This window comes from Miniopterus natalensis, chromosome X (assembly GCF_054644295.1).
Source record: "Miniopterus natalensis isolate mMinNat1 chromosome X, mMinNat1.hap1, whole genome shotgun sequence".
Lineage (NCBI taxonomy): Eukaryota > Metazoa > Chordata > Mammalia > Chiroptera > Miniopteridae > Miniopterus > Miniopterus natalensis.
Genome location: NC_142103.1, coordinates 6,570,063 through 6,595,356, shown reverse-complemented (window position 1 = coordinate 6,595,356; position 25,294 = coordinate 6,570,063). Strand labels below are relative to the sequence as shown.

At 39.0% G+C, this 25,294-nt stretch overlaps 1 protein-coding gene across 1 annotated transcript in view; it reads left to right on the top strand.

The window, feature by feature from the left end:
• The window catches only part of ADGRG4 (adhesion G protein-coupled receptor G4), an 89,508-nt gene extending 65,935 nt beyond the window's left edge, over positions 1-23,573 (top strand). Inside the window, 10 exon segments of the mRNA XM_087829439.1 lie at positions 31-76; positions 1,792-1,895; positions 4,158-4,279; positions 6,105-6,373; positions 9,492-9,570; positions 12,130-12,410; positions 18,062-18,163; positions 19,070-19,237; positions 21,310-21,371; positions 23,556-23,573. Of these exon segments, the coding sequence (XP_087685565.1) occupies positions 31-76; positions 1,792-1,895; positions 4,158-4,279; positions 6,105-6,373; positions 9,492-9,570; positions 12,130-12,410; positions 18,062-18,163; positions 19,070-19,237; positions 21,310-21,371; positions 23,556-23,573 (1,251 nt within the window).
• Positions 23,574-25,294: the final 1,721 nt, after the last annotated feature.

The window sequence follows — 25,294 nt, the reverse complement described above, 5'->3', positions numbered from 1 at the left end:
GTGTTTACCTCTGATTTTTCTTTTTTCTAGAATTATGATCAAGTTCACTGTGCCTTTTGGGACTTTGAGAATAACAGTAAGTATTTTTCTTAGCAAACTTTGTCTTAGGCTTTCAGTAGGACTTTGCCCCTGACCATTTTCCTCTTTGGCAGTTGAAGGAAGAGAGTTGTACCGAAGCTACTGTCTTATGAGACGCTACAGAGAACTCTGATGGGCCAAGATACAAATATGAGTTTTATAACCAATTAGGGCATGAGAGTTTAAAAAACATTTTCTTTTTCATGAGACTTATTTGGGAGATCAGAAAATCACACAACTCAAGGGTAAACAAAGCTGGAAGAAAGAAAGCTAGAAGATCCAGTGAAGATTGGCCTTGAGCTGTTTGAAGAAAGTTAAGGAATGAACACCTGGCTCTTTATCTGTGGTTTCCCTTGGAGACTTGCAACATCTACTACTAGCTCCTTCCCTTTTTTTCTTCATCTCTTCTAGCCCAACTGTGTGTCCTTTAGTCTCTTGGGGGTCCAATCTTTTTATCTTTTCATTGAAGGGATAAGACTTTCTGCTTAGTTTTTAAGGGCCCTTCCTGATTGCCTAGGTATGAGTCTGGGGACAGTAAGAGAAGAGGTTGGGGATAAAATGCTGAATTGATCCCTCTTAGGCTTGCCATCTCCATTTGAATCTTCAGGGATATTGACTAATCTCAGAGAATTCCGACACAGAATCAATTTCCCCTGGAGTGCCAGGAGTGGCTATGTGGCCAGTCCTTCCACCTGTGGAAGCTCTGCCTGGGAACTTGTCATTTTTCAATATCCTTGAAATTCTGAGAAAAAAGAGAAAGTCTTTTCCTATTCAACTCCCTGGGATGTGGGAATATTACTCTTTTCCTACAACAGAAATAGCACTGTCCTTTCCTAGTCCCTTCCATGTGTCTCAGGATAAGAGTCCCATAAAATGATGAGCTTTGCCCCCCACATCCTAAATAAATTGATCTGTTCATTAATGCCAGTTCCTGGGCTCCTCCAGGCCACCCTTTGTCCCCACCCCTCTGTCCATGGGTCTAGAACCTCTGGAATTGATGGAGTTATCCTGGATGGAAAAATGTTGATCATACTTAGCTGTCTGCCCTAGAATAACTTCCTTGGTCTGTTGCTACCCTGGAGGTTCTACTCTAAATCTAGTCTAGCACCAAAGATCTGCAGGTTATGGAGGTTTGAGGGTTGGTGCGAGAATCCTGAATATGCTCAGGAGCGAGAAACTAAGCAGGTGTTCAGTAGACCAGACACTTTAATTGGCCCTAAGGAACTTCAGACCATGATCTGGCTTGAGTGCAAAGCACTTGAGATTATTTGAATTCTGGGTTGAACTGGTTATTTCAAATGTTTAGTCCAGTCCCACTGAGTATACCCAAGTGCCAGCCTTTATTCCATAACTCATGTCCTTCAAAAAGTTCTAGATCTACCTGTTTCCTATTTGTGCTACTTGAAAGAGAACAGTCCTTATTCTGTTGCTCCAGCATGGTGGCAGGACTGTTGCTCATGATTAGAGTCTGTCATAGTCTGTACAGGAACAGGAAAAGTGAGAGCCTAGAAGTTATGACATTTATGAAGTCCCCCCCAAATCAATTTAACTTACTAGACTTAATTTAATTTCAGTGTTCAATTATACCTCTCTGTTGCTGTCTTAACAAACAATATTAATTATAAGACACGTTTGGAAGGTGCATACAATGAAAAGTTAAATATTTCTGAGAAAAACAAAAATTGCTTTCAAACTTCCTTCTGTCTCCTGCAGATGGGCGAGGTGGATGGAATTCATCAGGCTGTAAAGTAAAGGAAACAAATATAAATTACACAATATGTCATTGTGACCACCTCACCCATTTTGGAGTCTTAATGGTGAGTTGTCTCTTAATCACTCCTTGATAGAATTTTGACAACTTTTATTGGATTACAGTCCAGGAATATATTTGTGAACTAAGTTATAGAAAAGTGACATGCAAGAAGAAAAAAGCTTTCCTGTGTTCATCCAAAGTAGAGCAAATTAAAATAAATATTTATTTTTCTCCTTATAAAATTAATAACTGTTCCTCAAAATTCAAACATTACAGAAAAGGTTCCTACAATCCCCCTCCCAAGAGATTACCACCTTTAATACATTTATGTATATTCTTTCTGAATGTTTTTCTATATTTATATTAATGTATGTTTTTGTTTTATAAAGTGAGATCAAGTCAAGTTATTTATACTGTTTTTACCACTTGCTTTTCACCAAAACATATATATATTGGACACCTTTCAAGAAAATGTGTATCCATCTATTTCAATTTTTAAATGTCTTTATTGTATTCCATTGTATGGATTTAACACAATGAATTTAACCAATTCCCAATGGGTAGGCATTTTAGTTGTTACTGTTTTATTCATTATGGACAATGCTGTAATAACCATTTTTATTTATTTATCTACTAACACTGATGTAACTACTTATGTAAGATAAATTGATAGAAGTATAATTGCTGGGGTAAATGGTATAGTCATTAAAATTTTTAATTTTTGCCCGGCCAGGAGTGGCTCAGCAGTTGAGCGTCAACCTGGGATCCAGGTGATCGGGGTTCGATTCCTGGTCAGGGCACATGCCCGGGTTGCGGGCTCGATCAATGACTCTCTCATCATTGATGTTTCTATCTCTCTCTCTCCCTCTCCTTTCTTCTCTCTGAAGTCAATAAAGATATATATATTTTTTAATTTTAATTTTAATAATTATTGTCAAATTGTAGTGTAGGAAAGATGAATTTTTAAAAAATACTTGCAGTAGTTAACCAAACAAGAGTTATCTGGTCAATTCACATATCCAGGCTTAAAGTTTCAGAATCATTGTTAAATCTTCTATCTCCTTCATTCCCTACAGTTGTCCTTAATATCAGAACTTGTTGAGTTTTCCTTCAAAATGGCCCTGAAATATGTTCTTTCTTCTCTACCCACCCATGAGTACTTTCTTAGTTATCTTAAGTTACTTTATTATATATTATATACTGTTATTTTAATGCAATGTAGAGTAAGCATGAGTTATTTATTCTACTAATAGTAAGCTCCTTGAGGGCTGAGATCTGTTTTATATTTCTTTATTTTTACCATATGTATTCAACAAATAAGAGGTGTTCTATTGGTACTTATTGACTTGTAAGAATTTTGTTTAACTTCTCCAAATTGGTTAGAACATTACAGTAGAAGTCAAAAGACTAGGGCTCACATCCTAGTTCTGTCACTAAGTACCTGTGTGATTTTGATAAGTTTGTTTCATTTGTTTGGACCTTAGATTTGTCTTCTGAAATGTGAAAGATTTGAGTAGACCAGGATTTCTTAACCTTGGCACTATTGATATTCTGGGCAAATCATTCTTTGTTGTGGGGGGCTGTTCTGTGCATTGTAAGGTGTTTAGCAGCATCCCTGACCTACACCCATTAGACGCCAGTAGCATCTTCCCCAGTTGTGACAACCAAAAATGTCTGTAGACATGGCCAAATGTCCCTAGTGGAGGGACAAAACCACTTCCAGTTGAGAATTACCAGAGTAGACCTGTGACTCTTAACCTTTTATTGGTCATGAATCTCTGTAACCATCTGATGAAAGCTATTGGCCTTCTTCCCAGAACAATGCACACATATATTCAAATAATTTTGTATGACATTTCAGATCTTTTATGGTCCTCAGGTTAAGAAATTGCTGGATTATGTGATCTCCAAGGTTCATTTTGTCTCTTAATTTTATGAAAGTTACCTAAGGTATAAGAAAAAAGGAACATTTGTTTGTTTTTGATGTTTTGTGTAGTGTTTTGGAATGCTTAGTTCAGGCAATGATTCACTTTGCATCCCCAATTAGCATCTATTAGTTTGGGACGTGTTAATGAAAATAAAAGTGAGGACTAAGTGTTCTTCCAGTGTTGTTGATGGCTCTTTATGCTCTGTACACTGTAAACTGCAATAGGCATATTCAACAAACAATATGCAGTCTTATCATATATCCATCTACATACTTTGGTTTAATTAGAGCTGTAGCAGAGATGCTATATACCCTGGGAACCTCCTGTTAGCACTGGAAGAGTTTTACCATAAACTTGTTCTGGCCAATGTATAAAATATAACACATTGCTTTCCCTAGGATTTATCAAGATCTGCAGTGGATGCAGTGAATGAACGGATATTAGTGCTTATAACATACACTGGATGTGGAATCTCCTCCATTTTCTTAGGAATTGCAATGGTGACATACGTAGCTTTTCGGTAAGTTGATAGAGCCTTGTTCTGAGTAAATTTAACTTGGTTTGATGGATGCTGTTGTCATTTTAGCCTTGTTAATTTTATAAAAGGTTCTGATTCATCACAATGGGAAGAGGTCAAATCCATTAGATTTTGAAGGGAACAGGTTAGAACAACAACAACCAAGGCTCCTCTAAAAAAGAACATTATAATTGGATTTTTTTAAAGCAAGAGAGTTGGGATAAGAAAAGATTTCTCTAACAGGATATAAAAATACTAATAATAAAAGAAAAAGTTGATAAATTGGACTTCATTAAAATTAAAAACTTCTTTCATCAAAAGGCATCATTAAAATTAAAAACTTCTTTCATCAAAAGGCATCATTAAAATTAAAAACTTCTTTCATCAAAAGGCATCAAAAACTTCTTTCATCAAAAATAGTGAAAAGGCAAACCACAGATTAGGAGAAGATATTCACAAGGCATATATTTGACAAAATACTTGTATGCAGAATATACACAAACTCTTAAAAATCAAAAAGCAAAAGACATACAATACAGTTTAAAAATGAGCAAAAGACTTGAGCAGGTACCTCACAAAAGAGGATATCCATGCCTAGCTCTAATCCTTACCCAAATGGCTAATAAGCATATGGCACATTTCTCAGCATCATTATTCATCAGGGAAATGCTAATTAAAACCACAATTATACTTTTATGCACCCACCAGAATGGCTTAAATTTAAAAAGTTGAAAATAGCAAGTGTCAACAAGAATGTAGAACAACTAGAACACCTACATTGCTGGTGGGAATGCAAGAATGGCATAGACACTTAAGAAAGATATATACAAGAATATTCACAGTAGCTTCATTCATAGTGGCCAAAAATTGGAAATCCCAGTGTACATTAACAGGTGACTGGATGAATAAATTCTGGTATATTCATTTAAAAAAGAATGAACTGCTTCTATACAATACGACATAATATCTAATTCTCATTGACATAGAGTTGAGCAAAGGAAGACAAGATGGTTCCATTTACATGACGTTCCAAGTATAGGCAAAACTAAATATATGGGGATAAAAGTTAGAATATTGGTTACCTCTAGGGGGGTATTTAATGGGAGAAGGAATTAAGGAGCCTTCTGAGATGTTTAAAATATTTATGTCCTGATCTGGGTGGAGTTTCCCCAGGTATATTCATATGTAAAGATTCATTGAGTTGCATTCTTAAGATTTGTATATGTCACTATTTACCTCAGTTTTAAAAACTCACATTTACACCAAATGAAAATTGCAAAATTTAAATCAATAAATACTTAATAGAAATAAAAAAGAATCAAAGGGATATAGATATTTTTCTAATTTGGAAAATGCTGGGTCAGTTGTCACAAAGTACAATTGTAATCATTTAGTGAAACTTAAGGTCATATTTCCATGATGCCAAATGTCTGGGTCTTTGGAAATATAGACGTAACCACTTGAAATGGTTTGCATAGTCATCTTGCTGTTTGATTATATGTAGATACAATCTTGAGTATGATGGAGTGATGATAGAATTGTATATCCAGGTTACTCCTTCCTCTTCCTCCTCCCAAAAAAGAAAAAGGGGACTGCTTAGCTGAGGGAGGTTATTATTAATCCTGTTAGTAAAGGTCACTATGCTTAGGACACGTTGACTCTTCCTGGAAAGAGGGTGGAGGACTCTAAAATTCAGTACATGTAAAGTAATATGAATAATTAAATTTTAATAGGCAGTTTTTCATTCTTTCACTTATTATGCAGATAACATGTGGCAAGGCTTGATTAAAAACAGAGACACTACTTAACTATGTTCCTTTTCTTTTAGCAAACTTCGAAAAGATCATCCTTCTAAAATCCTGATCAATTTGTGTACTGCACTACTTATGCTAAACCTGGTATTTCTGTTCAATTCTTGGTCGTCATCATTTCAGACAGAGGGACTTTGTATTTCAGCAGCAGTAGCACTTCATTACTTCCTGCTTGTTTCTTTGACATGGATGGGCCTGGAGGCGGTCCACATGTATTTTGCTCTAGTTAAAGTCTTCAAAATTTATGTTCCCAACTATATCCTTAAATTTTGCCTGGTTGGTTGGGGTAAGTATATTGTCATTGTCCTTGATGTCTCTGTTTTAAGCCTGTGTGTCTTTCTAATTCTAGTTCCATTAGACAAATTATTTGTGACCAAATTCTGTTATTATTGTAGGTAAGGAATTAAGGATTACCTCACTGGTACTTGGGTGTACATCTCTTTTTCTACCTATATTGATCTAGAAATTCAACCTTTAACCTCCATGATGAGGAATGGGTCCACAGATATTTAGTGGACACCTGCTTGTGTATATGCTAAATTCTGATCTACAGTAGTGAGCTGTCTGATTTTATCCTTCCCTTTAGGGAAATTATAATCCCCACACAAGCTTACTGTTATAACAGCCAGCACTTAGCAGCACTTATATATGCCAGAAACTGTTCTAAGTGCTTTACGGACTAATTTAATCTTCACAAAATCTATAGTTATTATTTCCATTTAATAGATTCAGACACTGACTTACAAAGAGATTAGGTACTTCACCAAAACTCACACAGCCAGTTACTAACTGGCAGAACTGGGATTTGAACCAGGGAATCTATCTCCATAGTTAGGACTTTTAACCTCTGTCATCTAACCATATTGTTTAAAGGACAGGGAAAGGACTTCCAACGTGTGAAAGGGTGCTCAGTCAGACATGCCCTGATTATCACCATACCTCATGACTATCACTATCACTGCTGCCCTCTGGAAGTAGCCAGGGATGAAATTCAGCATGAAAATTTCCTAAATTATATGTCATTTCATTGGATTGCTTCACTGTATTTCTAACGGACAGGGTCGGCTCAGCTCCTTTCCCCTCACCCCCTTCCCTATTCAAAACAGATTTTGAATTCAGAAAATATGCTGGACACATAGGAGGTGCATATTTAGTGGGATGAGTAGGATATATAGGGAGACAGATTTTATCTTCCACTGCTTTTCTAAAGACAACAGCTTCCCAATTAGCTACTCATCCTTTTAATGAGTTAATTAACATACTACAAGCTTTCATTGGACACGATAAGTGCTGTTATCTATGCTAATGTGGGGAATAGAGACAGGCAAGTACTAAAGGAAGCATAATCTAAAAAATTGTTTTAATGCACTTTGGAATCCATCAGAAACAGAGCCAAAAGCAGTCAATACTCTCTCATTTATGTCTCACATCTTTCATCTCCAGTCAACTGTCAACTGGGAGGTTGAAAAAGTTGTGGAAAAGTCTTCACAAATAACCCAAAGAGCTGAAAACCCACATATGGATAACTGTGAAGGAGCTGTGAATAGCACTTGATCCTGGCCTTCCTTCTCCCTCATCATCATTTATTTTCATCTTCCTCTTCAGACCATTCCTCCTTTAGACCATTGCTTCTTAAATGTTGGTGTTCCCCAGGGCTGACTTCTTATCTCTGATCTTCTGGTTTTACACCCACTTCCTGGGGTACTTTAGAGGCAGGAAAAGCTAAAGCTTGGTACATTGGAGGAAGAAAAAACTTGGGGAGTGTCAAGTACACACACAAGTCAAGGCCACTTTTATAGTTTATTGCTTACATTGACAGCAAGAGGAAGAATAGCTAAAAGCGTCAGCTCCCAAGTCATTGTCTCACACACTATGAGGAATGATACCAAAATAAAAGGGAACAGATGCTGTCACACAAGTTGTGGGATTCCTTGTTGTTGAGGAGCCAGCTCTAAACTGAAGCTATGCAGTATTATATTCTGCAGCTCTCTTCTGAGGAGGCAGGGTGCAAATCCCCACACCTCCTCAGAACTTGGAGGCAATGAGAAACTGTCTCATGATAGCCTCCAAGAGAAGATAGAGAGGCAAGTAGGAGATGACCTTGGAGCACTTTCTCACAAGCTTGCAGCCTTCTTGAATTTATGGAGGATCATAAGGTGTTCCGCCAAAATTTAGATTAGCTGTGGTTCAAGCCTATGCCTATGTTGATACCTGCAAGGTTGCCAGGGAACAAGTACAGAGCTGTCCACTACAGAGAGTTTCAGAGCACTTAAATATTAGATAAATGCAATCAGCTGTAAGGAAAATGAATATTAGCATCTGCTTATGCTTGAAGTTCTGTCTTTCTAATGCCAAAGCTACCTGTTGAAAAGATTTCATTCCTTTATTTAAGTCCCTTTCCAAGGCAGATTTGCCCAAATTTTAAAAATAACAATCTGTTAGGCATCTTTTTTTTGGTTTGTTTTAATTATCAAAGTGTAAACAGAACTTGGGGACTGCATCACAACTTCCATTTTAAATGTGAGGCCTCCCTCCATCCCTCCCTTCTGGTCTCCAACAGGAATTTTTTCAAATAGCTATATCACACTAGGCACTGTGCTAGATGAGCAAAATGCAGATCTGAAGGAACTGTCCTCTTTATCACTGAATAGGACAGTGGAGGATTTCTCAAGATGCTTGGCACTCTGGAACAGCTTTTTAAAAAACCCTTAAAATGGGTGTAGGTGTAGTAATGCTATTAGTTTAGGAGAAATACATTGTTAGAAATAAAGAAATCATTTAAGTTTTGCAAATGTACACGAAATTAGATTTTTAAACCTTGTGTCTATACTCACATCACGTTGACCACTTTGACTGAACTAATTGCTTCATTATAGTCTGGCTGAATTGACTGGTTGTTAACTGGCCAATCTAGTCAAAATGTCAAATTAGTAATGAGTGTAGAAAGAAACAGTTCCCCTGTCAGAAAAACACTGAACGCTGCAGCAGATTGCCTGTGCCCTTTTTCCAAGTTGACCTAGACAAAAAGATACCAGAAAATAAGGGGCAGCATTGAACAAGAGATAAAATTGGCAGGTAAGAAGAAAGGCTTGATGTGAATATGCATTCCAATGAACTAGATACTTCTATTGCCAAGTCGATTTTTGGTACTTCAGCTATTTTAAATAACCAGTGGGTGTTATATTGGAGCCACTGGTATGCAGTTTAGTTTAGCAGATTGGAGAACTCCTAGAAGTGTTTAACTTAGAAGAATTTACAAACATTTTGTAAGCAATGGTATTTTGATGCCCGCACGTCTATGGTTCATTTAAACAGTGTCTTAACTTATCAGGGCTCAGATTCATTGATCCAGATATTTCCCCTGCTTCCTAATGGTATGCCTTTGGCTTGCTTCCCCACACTAGGGATCCCAGCAATTATGGTGGCAATCATACTCAGTGTGAAGAAAGATCTGTATGGAACTGTGAGCTCCACGTCTCTATTGTAAGCATCAGTATCTCTGCTTCTCAAGTGGTGATGCTCTTTTTTTTTTTTTTAATTGATTTGAAAGAGAGAGTGGGGAGGGAGAGGTATTTGTTGTTCCACTTATTTATGCATTCATTCGTTGATTCTTGTATGTACCCTGATGGGGAATCTAACCTGCAACCTTGGCATATCGGGACAACACTCTAACCAACTGAGCTACCTGACCAGGGCTGATGATGCTCTTGACCATCAGGTTATGGTGGTGTGTTCCTGGCCTTGGGCTTGGTCTAGGTGCTGGCTTCAGGGGAAATACAACCTCAGCCTTTCTGGCCTAAACACAGTCATGAGTACACTCACATAATGGTTAGGTGCCTGGGCTCTGTATGACCTTGGGCAACTTACTTTACTTCTTACTTCCATTTTCTGCTCTGAAAAAATGGGGATAATAATGTTTGCTGTCAATGTTGTGTGCAAATTATAATGACATTATGTATATAAAGTGCTCAGCATGTGGCCTGTTTCACGGTAAGTGCTACATAGCTTGCAACTATTATAATTAGAAAGCTTGCAGACCTTGGAAGGAATTGGAGTGGCCACTATAAGAAAATACTGAGACAGGTTGGAAAACATTTTCTATTTTTCAAAAACAAAGCTCTCCCCTAAAGAAGACTCCACCTGTTTTCTTTGTAAATTGGCTCAGATTTGTTGTACTATTGTTTTTCTATTCTTTTCCTCCCTCCCTCCCTCCCTCCCTCCCTCCCTCCCTCCCTCCCTCCCTCCCTCCCTCCCTCTTTTTTCTTTCCTTTCTTTTTTTCTTTTTGAGGTATAAGCCCATCTCTTTGGTTCTCAAACCACAAGAAAATAGTCATTCACTTTGTTCCATCTCTCTAGAACTTTTTTTGATAGGCCTGTAGATAGTTAACATGTAGTCTTTTAGACTGCACAGTCTCCTTTCTGATTGTTTTTTAGTTACCCACATCCATTTTTTTTAGTGTTGCCTCTCAAGTACTTTTTCGCTATAGATTTTCTCTCCCACCACACTGGAATCAAAAGTAGAAGGTCTTGCCCCCCAGACTCTGTTTTTCATATTGAGATGATAGTTTCCAGAAGGTCAAAATTCTATTGCCCTTTCCAGCATATGCCTTCGTTTAATCATAATTCCTTGTTATCCTGTCTCTCCCCTTTCCCTTCTCATCTCACCCTCCATCCCCCTTCCTTGCCTGTTTTGTGACTTAAAGTGTCCCTCGTTATATATCTAATGCTTATTCTTCAAAGATCAAAAGCAAATGCAAAGCCAGAACAAAACCAACACCACTCCCCTTGTAAACACCCTTTTCATATGTGAAGTGGTTAGAAAGATGCAGGCTGCTCTAAGAGCTTTTTAAAAAATTATATTTAGAAGAAGTAATACGAGTACATGGTACAAAATTCAAATGGGTAGAGGTTGAAAAGTAAGCCCCACTCCCAGCCCCAGCTACCCAGGTTCTCTCCTTTGATGTAACTCATTACAAACGATCAAATTTGTATAGATATTCTCTTGCACACTGTTACTCAAATGGTAGATATACATCGTTTGGTATTTAACAATATGTTTTGGAGATGATTTTCTATTCAAACATGTACCGCTGCCTCTTTTCATGAGTTTTCTATAGCTTCCTTTAAGGCTGAAGATGATATTCAGGGAAGCTTAAGTATTAGACTCTATTAGGGAAATTAAATGCTTTCCCCCACTCCCCCGCAAGACACACAAACATACACAAACTCACACATACACGAAAGTATCTACACCAGCATGAATAATATGACCACAAGAGAGTTTCCTGGTTCTGGAAAAGAGGTCTCAGCTAAATTGACACATAGTTAAGTTAGTGAAGCTTGTCTATGTTAAAAAATCAGAGGTAATACCACCAGTATTATTAGAATGTTATTAGATGAAATATCTGTTCTTATGAATCACCACATATTTCTTCTTTAACAGAAATGGTAGAGCCATTAAATCACCCCAGTGGCCAGTGTTGCCTTCTGTAGTCCAAACCGGTAGCTATGATGGGAGGTTTAAAATATACATCTTATTTTAAAGCAATACGACCAGAGCTGTTCTCTTTTTGTTGCATTTTCATTAACTCTGATAAGCTTACCATTGTTTGATATAACGTTCAGAAAAGCCAGTCATTGCTCATGTCCTTTTACTGTGATATTTATCATGCAAAGCAAAATTTCCTGCAAATAAAAGCTCAGGTATAAGGTGGGGGAAAGGCCACTTTAGGGGAAAATACATAAATTGTTTTTATGCTGTTGAGGAAGAGAATAGCCTCCTAGGGAATTGGATTGAGAGGTTTCCAAATATGCAGGGCAGAAAATCCTCTGGGGTTCCTGACTCAACACTGGAAAGAAGTTTGGACTACTCAGGAGATTGGGGTTCTAGTTCCAGCTCTGGCCCTGTGAGTGTGAATGAGGTCTATGAACTAGGTGTTCTCAGGTGAAATTAAATCAACTAGAAGATCTTCAGTCTCACTGAAAAATGTGAGTTTATGTTTTTCTAGCTCACAATGGTCTTCTCTGTTTTGTCTCTTACAGTTGTTGGATACAAGACGATTCTCTCTTTTACTTCTCAGTTGTGGCTTATTTTTGCCTCATATTTCTCATTAATTTCTCCATGTTTTGCACTGTTCTTGCTCAACTGAATTCCATGAAATCCCAAAGCCAGAAGACTCAGTGGAAGATGATTCTACATGACCTCAAAGGCACAACAAGCCTGACATTCTTACTTGGCCTCACTTGGGGGTTTGCCTTTTTTGCCTGGGGACCTGTGAGGATCCTTTTCTTGTATCTTTTTGCCATTTTTAATACTTTACAAGGTGACTTCTGCTTCTTTGTATTTTCTGTGGCTAGCTAAGCCTCCACCAAAGCTTTTGCTGTTTTGGAAAATAATCTCATCTTTCATGGATTCAAAAGAGGGAAAGATACTCCAAAGATACTCCAAGAGGTCTCTGCTGTCAATGAGCTGGCATACAGCCATTAGAAACATTAGCTAGATGTTAGGACTTCATTAAATAGCTCAATTTCTCTTACTCAGGGTTGTAAAGAGAAGCCCAAATAGCTAACTCAACTCCAACTAGTTGGCAATGTCTATAACAAACAGCACTTGGTAATATTTTTTACAGCAATATATCAACACATTGTGCTTGTAACTGTACAGATTTACTCTTCTGTTGACATTTTGAAGTGCACAATCCAGTTGAACATAGTAATTATTGAACAGTAGAAACATTAAACTTTTGACCCCATAGACTATGGCTGCATCAGATATCCTAACACATTATAAAAAAGAGCCAAGCTAGGAAATTGTAGTCACAGAGGAATGAAGGTAAAGAGTAAAGAGCAGTAGGTCAAGGCAAAAGGTCAAGGTTCTAGTCTTGGTTTTACTACAAATAAAACCTGAAAAAGTCACCACAACTGGCTGAATTAGACAATTCTAAACTAATGGCTCTATAGCTCTTTAATCTCCTTCCTATTTTCTGGTGAAAGGAGCAAATGATAATGTAGTGATGAAATGGTAGGCCAAAGATGACGTGAGAAGTAAAAGCTAGGGATCTGGTTAATATACATCTGAGCAATTGTTGATATACATTTTAACCTGATTTTGCCTATTTAAAAATCTTGGGAAGAAGGCGCATGCAAAGTGATTTCTGAGTCTCAGACTCCACCCCATGCTCTTACCCTCAATTTTGGCCCAGTTGATTTAGGCCACTGCAGCAGACTGTGAGTCCACTTGGGCAGTTCATTGAGTTAGGGTCTCCTTTAGTGCTTTTTACTATTTATTTATTTGATAAATGCTCTTACCAGAGTACAGTTAATTGATGGTCCTATAGGATGTTTCATGAGGAAAAGGACTCTATGGTCAGAGACATTTTGGAAATGCAAGCAAACTACGTGTCCCCATTCTTGAAATGGCAAAGTATACATTAGCATGGTGAAACCTCTGAAAAATTCTGTCGGGGAAAAAAATCCCTTAAAAATGTTGTTTTAGCCCTGGCTGGGTGGCTCAGTTGCTTCAAGCATCATCCAGTACACCAAAAGGTTGTGGGTTCAATTCCTGGTTAGGGTACATACCTAGGTTGCGAGTTTGGTCTCCAGTCAGGTGGCTTACAGGAGGCAACCGATCAATGTTTCTCTCTTACACTGATGTTTCTTTCTGTCTGTCTGTCTCTCCCTTCCTCTCTCTAAAATCAATAAAAAACATATCCTTGGGTAAGTATTAAAAAAAAATTTGTTTTAACCCAGCATTTAAAAACCTTCAGAACACTGTCATTGTGGCTGTTAACCTCTGAGGAATCTTGGGAAATATGAATTGGTATGCAGTTATTATATGCCAGGCATTTGTAAGGTGCTGCAGGAAAATCAGGGAACAGTTTAGAATAAGGCATAGTTTTTTCCATCATGTCTAATGATTCAAGAAACCATTTCATTTTGCAGCAATGAAGTGTATCAACTAAACCTTTTTGTCCCACCAGATTATGCTAACCTTATATAGACATATTCTGTGAAAAGACACAAATGTGGTGTTCTTCCTTCACATGCCATTATTATTCTTTCTTATAGTGAGGACAGAATTTTTGTGAGCTCTCCTCCCCACTCCCACATGGTTCCCTTTGAAGCTACCAGCATTTGGTTGTATCCTAGATTGTTGACTGAGGCCCTGGTGATGATTCTATACCTCTACAGAACTACCTGAACTACACTAAGATTACCCTGGTCTCATTATCATGATGCTTTAAGAGCTAACCAGTCTCGCCTGGCTGGGAGTGGCTGAGCGGTTGAGCTTTGACCTGGGATCCAGGCGATCGGGGTTCGATTCCCGGTCAGGGCACATGCCCGGGTTGTGGGCTTGATCAATGACTCTCTCATCATTGATGTTTCTATCTCTCTCTCCCTCTCCTTTCCTCTCTCTGAAATCAATAAAGATATATTCAAAAAAAAAAAAAAAAAAAAAAGGAACTAACCAGTCTCAGTGTAGAATGTACACAGACTTTTTCTATGGAAAGAGGTGGTTAAATGGAAAGCTGACAAAAGAACCAGAAAGCAAAGCAGTTTAGAACTTAAAGTGGGGGGAGGGTTTTCAAAACAACAAGTGCTCCATTCTTATTGTGGAGGGAAATGTACTATCTAAGCAGGAAGCCTTCAGGGGTAGAAGCAGAATCCAATTGGGGATCTCCTGAGGACTAAAACCAAAGTCCCATAGATCCAACATCAACAGAGCCAAGATGTCTCTGCCTGTCATATATGTCTCTGCCTGTCATATATGCTTTATGTCAGTCAAGGACCAATCATTCCTAGTTCTTAGTCCTGCCTACAAGAATGTGCCACCTTGCAGAAGGGTGTTTTCAGAGCCCTGAGTTTCGAACACCAAGTCTCTTTCTCTCTCTCTCTCTCTCTCTCTCTCTCTCTCTCTCTCTCTCTCTCTCACACACACACACACACACACACACAAATACTCAAAATACTCAAAACAAGAACCAAATACTCAAAACAAGAACGCAGTGAAGCAAGTGAACAAATTAGCCATTTAAAAAACAGATGGCAAGTTTGCAGTTTTGGCTGAAGGAGGTTGCCCTGTGGTCAGATGTGAAAAAAATTATGATCATGATGAACCATTTCTGAAGGAGGGATGCACAAATAAAAATGCAGGTGACAAAAACCTGGCGTCTTCCCTCATTCCTATGCTCTAATGAGTAAGTAGATCAATCTGTTATTGGAAAGAAAAAGGAAGGCTGTCAGGAAGAGAGGGAGAGCTGGCAGGCAGCTCATTGGAATTGACAGAATAACCTTTAAGTCTGAGAACTAATTTAAACTCCAAGCCAGAAATCAGAGCAGTAATAGGTGCTTGTTGTCACTGTTGCTCCTTGTTCATATTGGAGCTGGAGTTTTACCTCTCTGAGACTAGGATTTGCTCTCATCAGGTTGCTGTACCACCTCCATGTGGCTGCTGCTCAGAAAAGGATGCTTGATTCATCACCACAGTTGTTTGGTTACAAATGGAGACAAAGCCCTCAGGGGAGGTGGTGAGCTTTGTCATTCCATTTAGCCTCTAGGTTGCTGCCTCCCACCTGGAATCAGAGAGTCTCAGGACTGGAACCAGGGAACCAAGAACTTCCCAATCCAACTTGCTATAAAGTGACAGGAAGTCATGCATCTCTGCTGAAACTTTCCAGAGACAGAGAGCTCACTATTCCATACAGCAGAACATTTTACTTCTCTCTTTTTAAAAATTGAAATGTATTTGACATATAACATTGTATAAATATAAGGTATACAACATGTTCATGAAATATATTAATATATTGCCTATGATTGCCATTATAGCTTCTAATCAGCTCTGAAACTTATCCAGGTCATCCTTTCCTGAGAGTAGTATAGTGTAATGGTTAAGCTCTTGGGCTTTGCAGCCAGACTGCCTGCCTTTAGTCCTGCTGCTGCCAGCTCAACATCAGCTCTGTGACTAGGTCAAGTTTACTAGACTTCTTGGGCTCTGCGGTCTCTAATAAGATTAATAGCACAGTGCTTATGGCCTATGGTCATTATTTAATAAAGGCTAACTGTGATTTATTGCTACATGGTTGTAGTTTCCTCCCATTTTTCCTAGTTCTAACCTGGCAAACATACAGAACAAGTCTAATATGTCCTATTCATGACATCCCTTTCAGATGGTAGCTGTGACTGTAGCTACCATCTCTCCCCACCCTATATTCCTCACTCCAAGCTTTCTCTTATCCAAATACCACACCCAGGTCTTGCAGCCATTCCTCAAGTCCATCCCTATTCTGGTTTGCTCTAATTATTCTTGAATAGTTCCATTTTTCATCATCCTTTTAAAACAAAGTCTCCCAAACTGAGTATGGTACTGGTAGGAGGAAGGGCCAAACCAGGGCAGATGGCAGGAGATTCTCATCTGTCTCAATCGAGATTCTCTACTCTCACTAATGGCCTAGCTGAAGTGAGTTTTGGGGGCATTTACTGTTGACTCATGCTCAGCTTGCAATGAGTTAAGATACCTTTGATCCATCACTAATTGTTTACCTTCAGGACAACTGACCAAAGAAGAGGCAAGTTGAACCTTGTATAGAGAACAATGGTTTCCAAACTGCACTTGGGCCAAAATAAATATTTTGAAGCCTAAGAAGGTATTACTAAGGTTGCAGAAGGCTCTGAGAGTTTGTGTATCAAGTGCCTTGAGGTTCAAGTCAACAAACATCTATTGAGCTGCTACACATAGTACTAGAGGCAAAAGGAGAAGCTATATAAAGATGAAAAGGAAAGATACTTCAGCCCTCAAGACATTACAACAAGGTAGAGAGATTGACAATACATGGAGAATAATATGACCTAACATGGCAAATATTATAACAAAGTGCTACGAGAATTCAGAAATGGGACAGATGAGTTTCAGTTTGAAGTATCTGGAAAGGCTTTGCAAATAAAAAGGCTTTTTAGCATGGATCATAAATAACAGTCAGGCTGTTGACAAGAGTTATTTTTGCCCATTCCACCCCTAAACCTTAGGAAATCCAATTGGCTTTCCAGGGCATTGTAATCAGGATAATCTTGCATCCTACTTTTACCTCCCAAGGAGTTATTTCAGAGGGTGGGGAAATGGCCAATATTGCTTATAGATAACTTCAGCACTTCTATCCCGCTTGCAGGGCAAAATCAGGAGTGGCAGTGGGAAATTAGGGCACCAAAGTTATGGTCTCCACACAGTGTAATTGTGCCAAAGAGTGTGTGTATTATTTATTGCTATGTAACAAATTGCCCCCAAGTTTTAGCAGCCTAAAAGAACAAATGCTTACACAGTTTCTGAGGATCAGGAATTCGGGAGAAGCTTAGCTGGGTGCTTCTGGCTGAACTCTTACAAAGTTGCAGTCATTCTGTCAGCCAGCGCTGCAGTCATCTGAAGACTAAGTCTAGAGAATCTGCTTCCAGAAAGGTTCACTCACATGGCTGTGGGTTAGAAGCCTCAGTTTCTCACATGTGTGCCTCTCTACAGGGCTATCAGGGTGTCCTCAAAACATACTTGGCTTCCTTTGAAGTGAATGATGAGAGGAGGGGCCGGGGACAATGTCTTTCATAACAATTTTGGAAGTAACATGCCATCACTTCTGCCATATACTATTGGTACAATGTGGGAGGACACTACATAAGGATGTAATTGCCAGGATGTGGAAATCATTGAAAGCCATCTCAGAGGCTGACTATCATTGCAGACCTGATATCTCAAGCTCTAGGAGGAACAGTAGCCCAGGGGGAAAACTGGTTGACATGAAGTCTTGAAACAGATCTTCCTGCCATCACTGCCTTTGGCAGGGAGGCTAGAAAGATGAGCTTGGAAAGCCAATGACGACCCTGGGGTTCCTTAGAAGGAGTATTTATGGTGAGAGAAGTAGACCTGAGCCTGGGTATTGGTGACAGCTAGTGAAAGAAGCTGAAAAAGACTGACCTTCTCCTGTCATAGGATTCCTCATCTTTGTGTTCCACTGCGTGATGAAGGAGGGCGTGCGGGAGCAGTGGCAGATACACTTCTGTTGCAGGTGGTCGCAACTGGATAACTCTTCTGGTAAGGTGCCAGTTTGGGTAAGGTTTTGAATTTTACAGCTTTTATAAAACTAATCAGATTAACTTGTCTCCTTACTTGAGTTAATACAGCATTAGCATCAAAATGGAGGCTGTTTCCATGTCATGAAAATGACTTGTACTTCTGTGGTGAGATTAATGAAGTCAGGTGAAGGACGTGACTTGGGCCATGTTTTAACTTAGTGAAGCTTCTCTTTTTGGCCCAGTTTCTTTGGATTGCTTTTCCTCGCTGTCACCTGTGTATTGATTCAATTAAAAGAATATTGATTGAGTGCCTACTGTATTCCAGGCACTGTGTCACAGAGGTTTCTGGCCTGTAGCCAACAGTAAGTTGAGTGAATGTGGGAAGCAAAGGGTGATAGTGCAGGTGGAGAACTTGTAAGCATCCCTAAGATGCCTGGCTAGTGGGCTGCCTTGATGGGCCGATGGTCCTTCCTGCACAGTGGGAGATGTGGTGGACTCTGATGAAGCCTCTGGGAGTATCTCCAGTCCAGGCAAACTGATTTTCTATGTACAAAAAGGCTCTTCCATCCAATTCAGGCAACTTCTTTCATTCTCAATGTGAAGCTCCTTTAGGGAAGGCAGTGCTTGAACTCAAAGGTTCTACTCCTTTATGCTGGGCATGTCAGTAACCTGCTGGTCGCTATGCCAGGCTCTAGGGAAAGCGGGCATCTTTGGAAGGTGAATTGGTTCTGCCTGTACCACACATTACAGTTCAAACTTACTTCTTATAACTTCATAGGAAATCTGACTTCTTGAGGTGCCCACAACAAGCACTCTGTACATTGGACTTTATACTTTTTAAACAAGATTTTGAGGTATAATTTGCTCATCTGAAGTATAGAATTTGATGAGTTTTATGTTTTTTAACTTTTTGTTGTCATTTCAGATGGGAGCAGCAGGTATGAGCTAAATGTTGGATATAAACAGGAAAGACTGAAAAAAACCTTCAAGCACAAATTGTTGATACCATCCCTAAAGTCAAATGCAACTAGTTCTACTTTCAAACCTTTAGGCTCTGCACAAGGCACTCCTTCAGAAATAAGCTTCCCAAATGGTAAGAGAAAAGGCTGTGCTGTCTACACTAATATATATCAGAGATGTTGAATTAATATGAGGCCACATATGTGGGAAATACTTCTTGGGAAATTTTCTTCCTCAAAACAAAAGCACATGTGCTTGTATATACATGAGCTCATTCTTGGCTGAGAAAGTGTATATAGAAGCACTTACTGTGTACAAATCTGGTGTGTCATTAGACTAATGGTGGAGAGAAGGGTCTAAAGATCAAAAGAAGTCATGGGTAATTTTTTAAAAATGTTTAGGTTACTAAAACCAGAAAGAAAAAAAAAAAAAAACTTAGACATTGTCTAGTGCAATCCCCTCAGTTTACAGTTGAGGAACCTTAAGCAGGAAAAGAAAACTGCCTTATGGACAGTCACTCAGCCCATCAGTAGAGAACTGGTAGCAGGATTTGGGTCTCCTGGCTTTAAAGCTAGTGCTCACCACACTCTACCATGAATATCCACTGAGCTGTACAACACTCTTAGATACTCATCTTCTTCCACAGGAAAAACAAATTTCTAGGTACAGAGACAGATACTGAGGTGGAGATGGGTGATGGGAGGGAAAATATAGGGAAATAATTGGTCTAAAGGTCTAAAGTGAAGAGAAAGGCAAAGTGAGCAAGAACTTAAGAACTCAAGTAGATGTTGTGATGACTCTGTGTTCTGTGCTTCCAGCTGGATGATGGTACAGTGCCCTTTGGTTGCTTTCTTAAAGGCCAAAGTAGACTCCAATTCATATACACAGAGTACCTTTGGTGGCCTGACTGTAATCATTCTTCCACCTTCTCAGTGCTGACTGTAGAACTGCCTTTTCTACTTATATTTTTCATTATGGTGGTTCCATACAACAATTCTATTTTCAATGACTGCAACTGATCTGGAATCAGCATGGTGGGTTTTTATTTAAAGCATCAAACTTGGAGTCAGAAGGCTTTGGCTCAAGTCCCAACTCTGTCACTAACTCTGTGACCTTAGGCATATTACTCTCAGAGCTGCGTTCTCTCTATCTTCAATACAGCACTGTGTGAGGCAACACTATTTTCCAGTTTAAGCTAATAGGACGAGTGTACAGAGTCTCAGTCTCCATTTCTGTATGGAAAAGTTGGTGCATATAAAAAAACTTTTCGTTGACCACAAGTGTCCATCAAACTCTGGCCAGCTAACTCGTGGATATGTTCTGGTGCTCATATGGAGGCACTGAGAGGCCATGACGTATAGAAGGCAGGGGTTATGAAAGCTCCTTAGTAAATACTAGTCGGAGCTGATTGGGTAAAATCACTTTTGCAAAGGGGTTGGTTAATATAGGCTCCCCTGCTATTCCTGTGGGATATTGTTTCATTAACAAATATATGCATCAAATGTCCACATTTTTCTTATAGGAAGCACTAGCAAATCCCATGTCCAGGATTTTTTTCTTTTTTTATGTCCAGGATTTTAATGTTGTACCAAGCAATAGATCCAGAGAAGTAAGGCACCTGGAGTTGTGAACTAACTCAGCCAGCAGGGCAGGTAGTCCAGCCTCTTGGGCCCAGATTCTAAAACTGCAATCTGGATGCTGCCATCAGACTGTTGCAGCCACAAACTCTATTCATTAGCACAGAGTGAAAACCTGTGCCTTCTGTACCACTAGGCACTCTCAGGCTGAGAAACAGCTAAACCTTCAGAGCAAGAATATTAAATTCATAGGGGGTATAGATATGCATGTGTTACCATTTTATGTTGTCTCTTCTGAAGGCCTCTGAGGCTTGTCCATGAGGCTATATCCTCCCTTAGGTTAAGGTTACTGTGAATAACACAGATTGTTATTCACAATGCATGAAGAACATATGCACTTGTAATTGCCTAAACAGTGTTGTCAAGATGAATTCATTCACCCTGGATTTATATTAAGCTATCCAAGGGAAGCACCACAGCTTTCACTTCCTTTCTAATTCCCCTATTTCTTCATTAGATAGAAAATTCTTATGCTGTTACTATATGCAAAGTCCCCAATACCACAGTGACTTTGTTAAAAAAATTTTAACAAAAAAAATGTTCTTTTTTGTTGTTGTTGTTAATACAGATGACTTTGATGAAGATCCCTACTGTTTCTCTCCCTTGAGTTGTGATGTTGTACCTAATTGTGTGAGAAGAATATTACCTATGGAGCCTGGCCGGGCGTGGCTCAGCGGTTGAGAGTCAACCTAGGATCCAAGCAACCCGGGTTGTGGGCTCGATCAATGACTCTCTCATCATTGATGTTTCTGTTTCTCTCTCCCTCTCCTTTCGTCTCTCTGAAATCAATAAAGGTATATTTAACAAAACAAAAAAAAGAATATTACCTATGGAAATCAAAATGAATTCCTTTCATAAACAAAACTTTCTTCAATAAATCCCAGCAGAAATACCTGACTCTCCGCACACCCAGATTGGGGGAAATGTTGCATTTATGAAGACATCTGCTCCAACTTCATATTCTAAATATTATTTTGGAAGGAGCAGAATAGGATACCACTTAGTGAATATTAAAGTCAGAATAATTATCCTATTTATTGTGATAGTTCTTTCTTTTTTAGATAAGATTTGAGGTTATACCTATGGACACAGACATTGGTATGGGGAAGGCCTGGGGGTGGGGTAGATGCAGGGTGGAAGGAATCAATGGGAGAAAAAAAGGGGATATCTGTAATACTTTCAACAATAAAGACAAATTTTAAAAAAAAGAAAATTATAACAATCTTTAAAAAAGAATAAATGGTGATGCATAATGTAAAAAAGGATTTGAGGTTATAGTTATAATATATTAAGGGAGAAATGTCTATAGCATTGGAAGTTTTGTTTTGAAAACTCTGAGTGTCCACATGCTGTTGAAAGAAAAAAAAAATCAAGATCAGGGTTCTTAGTGCTTGAGAGTCAAACAATTTCAGGTAGCCAAAGTTTCTTGATACCCAGTTGACCTGGCACCCACAGAGGAAGTAAATGGGAAGAGCCACAAGGTTGTACCTTTTGGGGAAAACAAACAAACAAACAAACAAACAAACAAACAAACAAACAAACACAATCTCACTATCCTGTTGGCCTGTCATGACAAAGCACCTGAAATCCCCATTATTCAAGTCACTCTTTTGATTGAAGCCCCTTGTTAAAATGGAAACATGCTCTGTGAAAAGGGTAACTCATCAATCCACAGACACCCATGAATTCTCTAATGGGGATAAATTTCTCAGCCAAGACAACTCATAAAGCAACAGCAAGCAGAGTTCCAAAGGAATGTAACAGAACAGGAGGTGTCTGAAGGTGGAGTTTCTCTCTAGGGAGGAAAGGACAGGTCAAGGTAAGCAAGACAGTAGGGGAATGGAGACCAGAAGAATCACCCAAAGGCAACAGAATGAGTGCTGAAGATGAATTTTGCCTGATTTATACTAGCATGATAGCTGGTCTTCTTAATCCCATTCCAAATACTGTCACCAAGGCTTCCCAGCCAGGCAGGCTGCTTGCATTTGGTCTTGGATAAAAATGAATAAAGAAATCAACGTTCTGGAAGGATACACAGGCAACTGATATCAGTGGTTGCCTTCAGGAAGAATAACAGGGTATCCAGAAGCAAGAAAGGGAGGAAGATTTACTTTTCACCTTATACTTTTTTATATCTTTCAAATCTTGTACTGAGAGAATGTATTAACACTTTCAGCAATAAATAAATGTATACATACATAAATAAAGACCACTGGACCTTTCAAATGAGAAAGAAAGATGAACTCTTGGGTTTCAGTACCATACACCTAGTCTCCCATTATCTTTGTGAGTATGAATGGTACGGTGGACTGTGGAGACAACTGAGATGGGTTGTGTTCAAATCCCAGCTCTTGACAGAAATGTGACAGAGTCCTAGATGTGAGACTTGGGGAAGTAATAACAACAGTATGCTAATCCTTGAGCTGAAGAGAGGCTTAAATGAGATGATGTCTATAAATTTTCTAGCATAGTGAAACACAATACTTTTAACTCCTTTCTCTTTCTAACCCCACCCACCTCTCACCCCTTCATGGCCTCACTCACCATGTCTGCCCTATGAAAAGTACCACATTGAATCCTTCCAGTAAGATTTAACACTGATTCTAAATAGACTAGAATACTTTAGTGCCTGTCACTGGTATAAAGTTCTTAGACTCTTCTTTGCCCTCTCTGCCATCCCATAGACATAAAAAGTAGGCAGACCCTTAGGCCCCTGGTTATCTGCCTCAGAGAATCCCCTTGCCTCTGTAATTTTGCTCTGATGAAATCCCACATCCTTTGTTCCCCATAAGGCTTTGTGTACTTTTTTTGTAGGGGAAGGTGAACCAGTGAGTGAATAAGAGCTAACATAAATGATGAACAAAGTATCTCAATGTTAAAAATGTCTTTGAACTAACAATATTGTCACCTTCATTCAAAAACAGATTTAGGGACAAGACTTGGGTGTAATTAGCAAATCTAGAGATATGTAACTTTGCAAGTGCTTTGATTTGGGAGATAATTTTTCACTGTGAAAATGCCCGTGATTATATTTATTTTCAGAGAATAATAGGACTCTGATTGTTCTGCTGCTGCCGAAGTGATGAATGTACAGCCTATCTCTAATGATCTGACATACTGTCAAGAATAGAAATGCTGTTTTACATAAAAATTCATGATTCCTATCATGACTTCTCCTGCTAATTAGTAAAACGGGTTTACCACAAATTAGGTGACAGTTTGAAATTGTAGGGAAAACACTGATTAAACATCTTTTAGGCATCCTTTGGTTTGCTCTTCCTAGAGCTGCTGAGGATACAACCTTTTACCTTTTCACCCCCAACCTTCCCATATCCCTGGGTACAGGTTAAGGGTAATGTTTTTTATGTATAGTACTATATGGCTGACACTTGTGTGAAGATAGACATAAGTGACTATGGAAAACAGGCCCTAGAACCTTTGGGCTGTTTTCAATCAACAATCAACTCCCAGGCATTCATTGAGAGTTGACATGAAGAAAAAGATTCAGACATGTCATATTTACGCTATTGCCTCCAACAACTTACTGTTTACCTGGGTAGACCAGATATACACATTGGAATAGTGAATGATTAAAACAGGAATATGGTGAAAGAGTAGTGCTTCACCAGCAGGAAATGTTGCAGTATTTAGTCAGGACTGAGAGTAGGGTATTTCAGGTTTTGGGGAGACAGCCTGGGTAAGGCAGGATTCCATTTCCCAATACCACAAGCAAACCCTCATGACTAAGTCATGACATTTACAAAGCCCCTTGGAGCTTTCAGGGTACTGGTTCTAACTGTTCATTCTCTGCTGTGCTCTGGGTACCCTGTGGGCAAGCTGAAAAACACTGACTAGTACTAAACTCTCTCTGGAGCAAGCTCAAGGAGGCTCCTGCCCAGGACCCTAATCCTTACTGTTTTTTCAGAAGTCCCAAAGGTGACAGTGATTATCTGTGATGGCCTACCTCCCCTGTACCCAGGGATATGGTAAGGTTGGGAGTGAAAGGGCAAAAGGTTGTATCCTCAGCAGCTCCAGACTATGGTTAATGGGTGTGTTTCTGGTCCTGACCTTCAAGAATTTAGGGGACACAAGGAGTTTGGGGCAATGGAGGAAGGACCTAGTTATACCTCTGTTGATTAAGCAAAACAAATAAAATGGATTAAGTTCATACTTATAATATCTGGCACTTTGTAGGCATGTCATAAACATTTATTGTGTGTGTAAATGAATAAATGAATGGTCTAAAATACATGAGTATATGAAAGCAATGGCTGACTTTTCCTAATCTAGGGTTTCTTATCTTAGTGCTCTCCACTAATATTTAAGCTTCATGAGGGCAAGGAACTTTGTCTGTTTTGTTGACTGCTGTATTGTCAGTGCCAAGCAAAATGTTTCAGTTAAGGTTCTTTGATTAACAGCAACAGAAACTCAAAGAAAAGGAAATTGGTTGAAAGGGTTTTGAGAACTCGAGAAACTTATGGGAAAGTTAAAGAACAGGGCTTGAAAAGGGGACATCTGTAATATTTTCGATAATAAAGATAAAGAAACTTAGA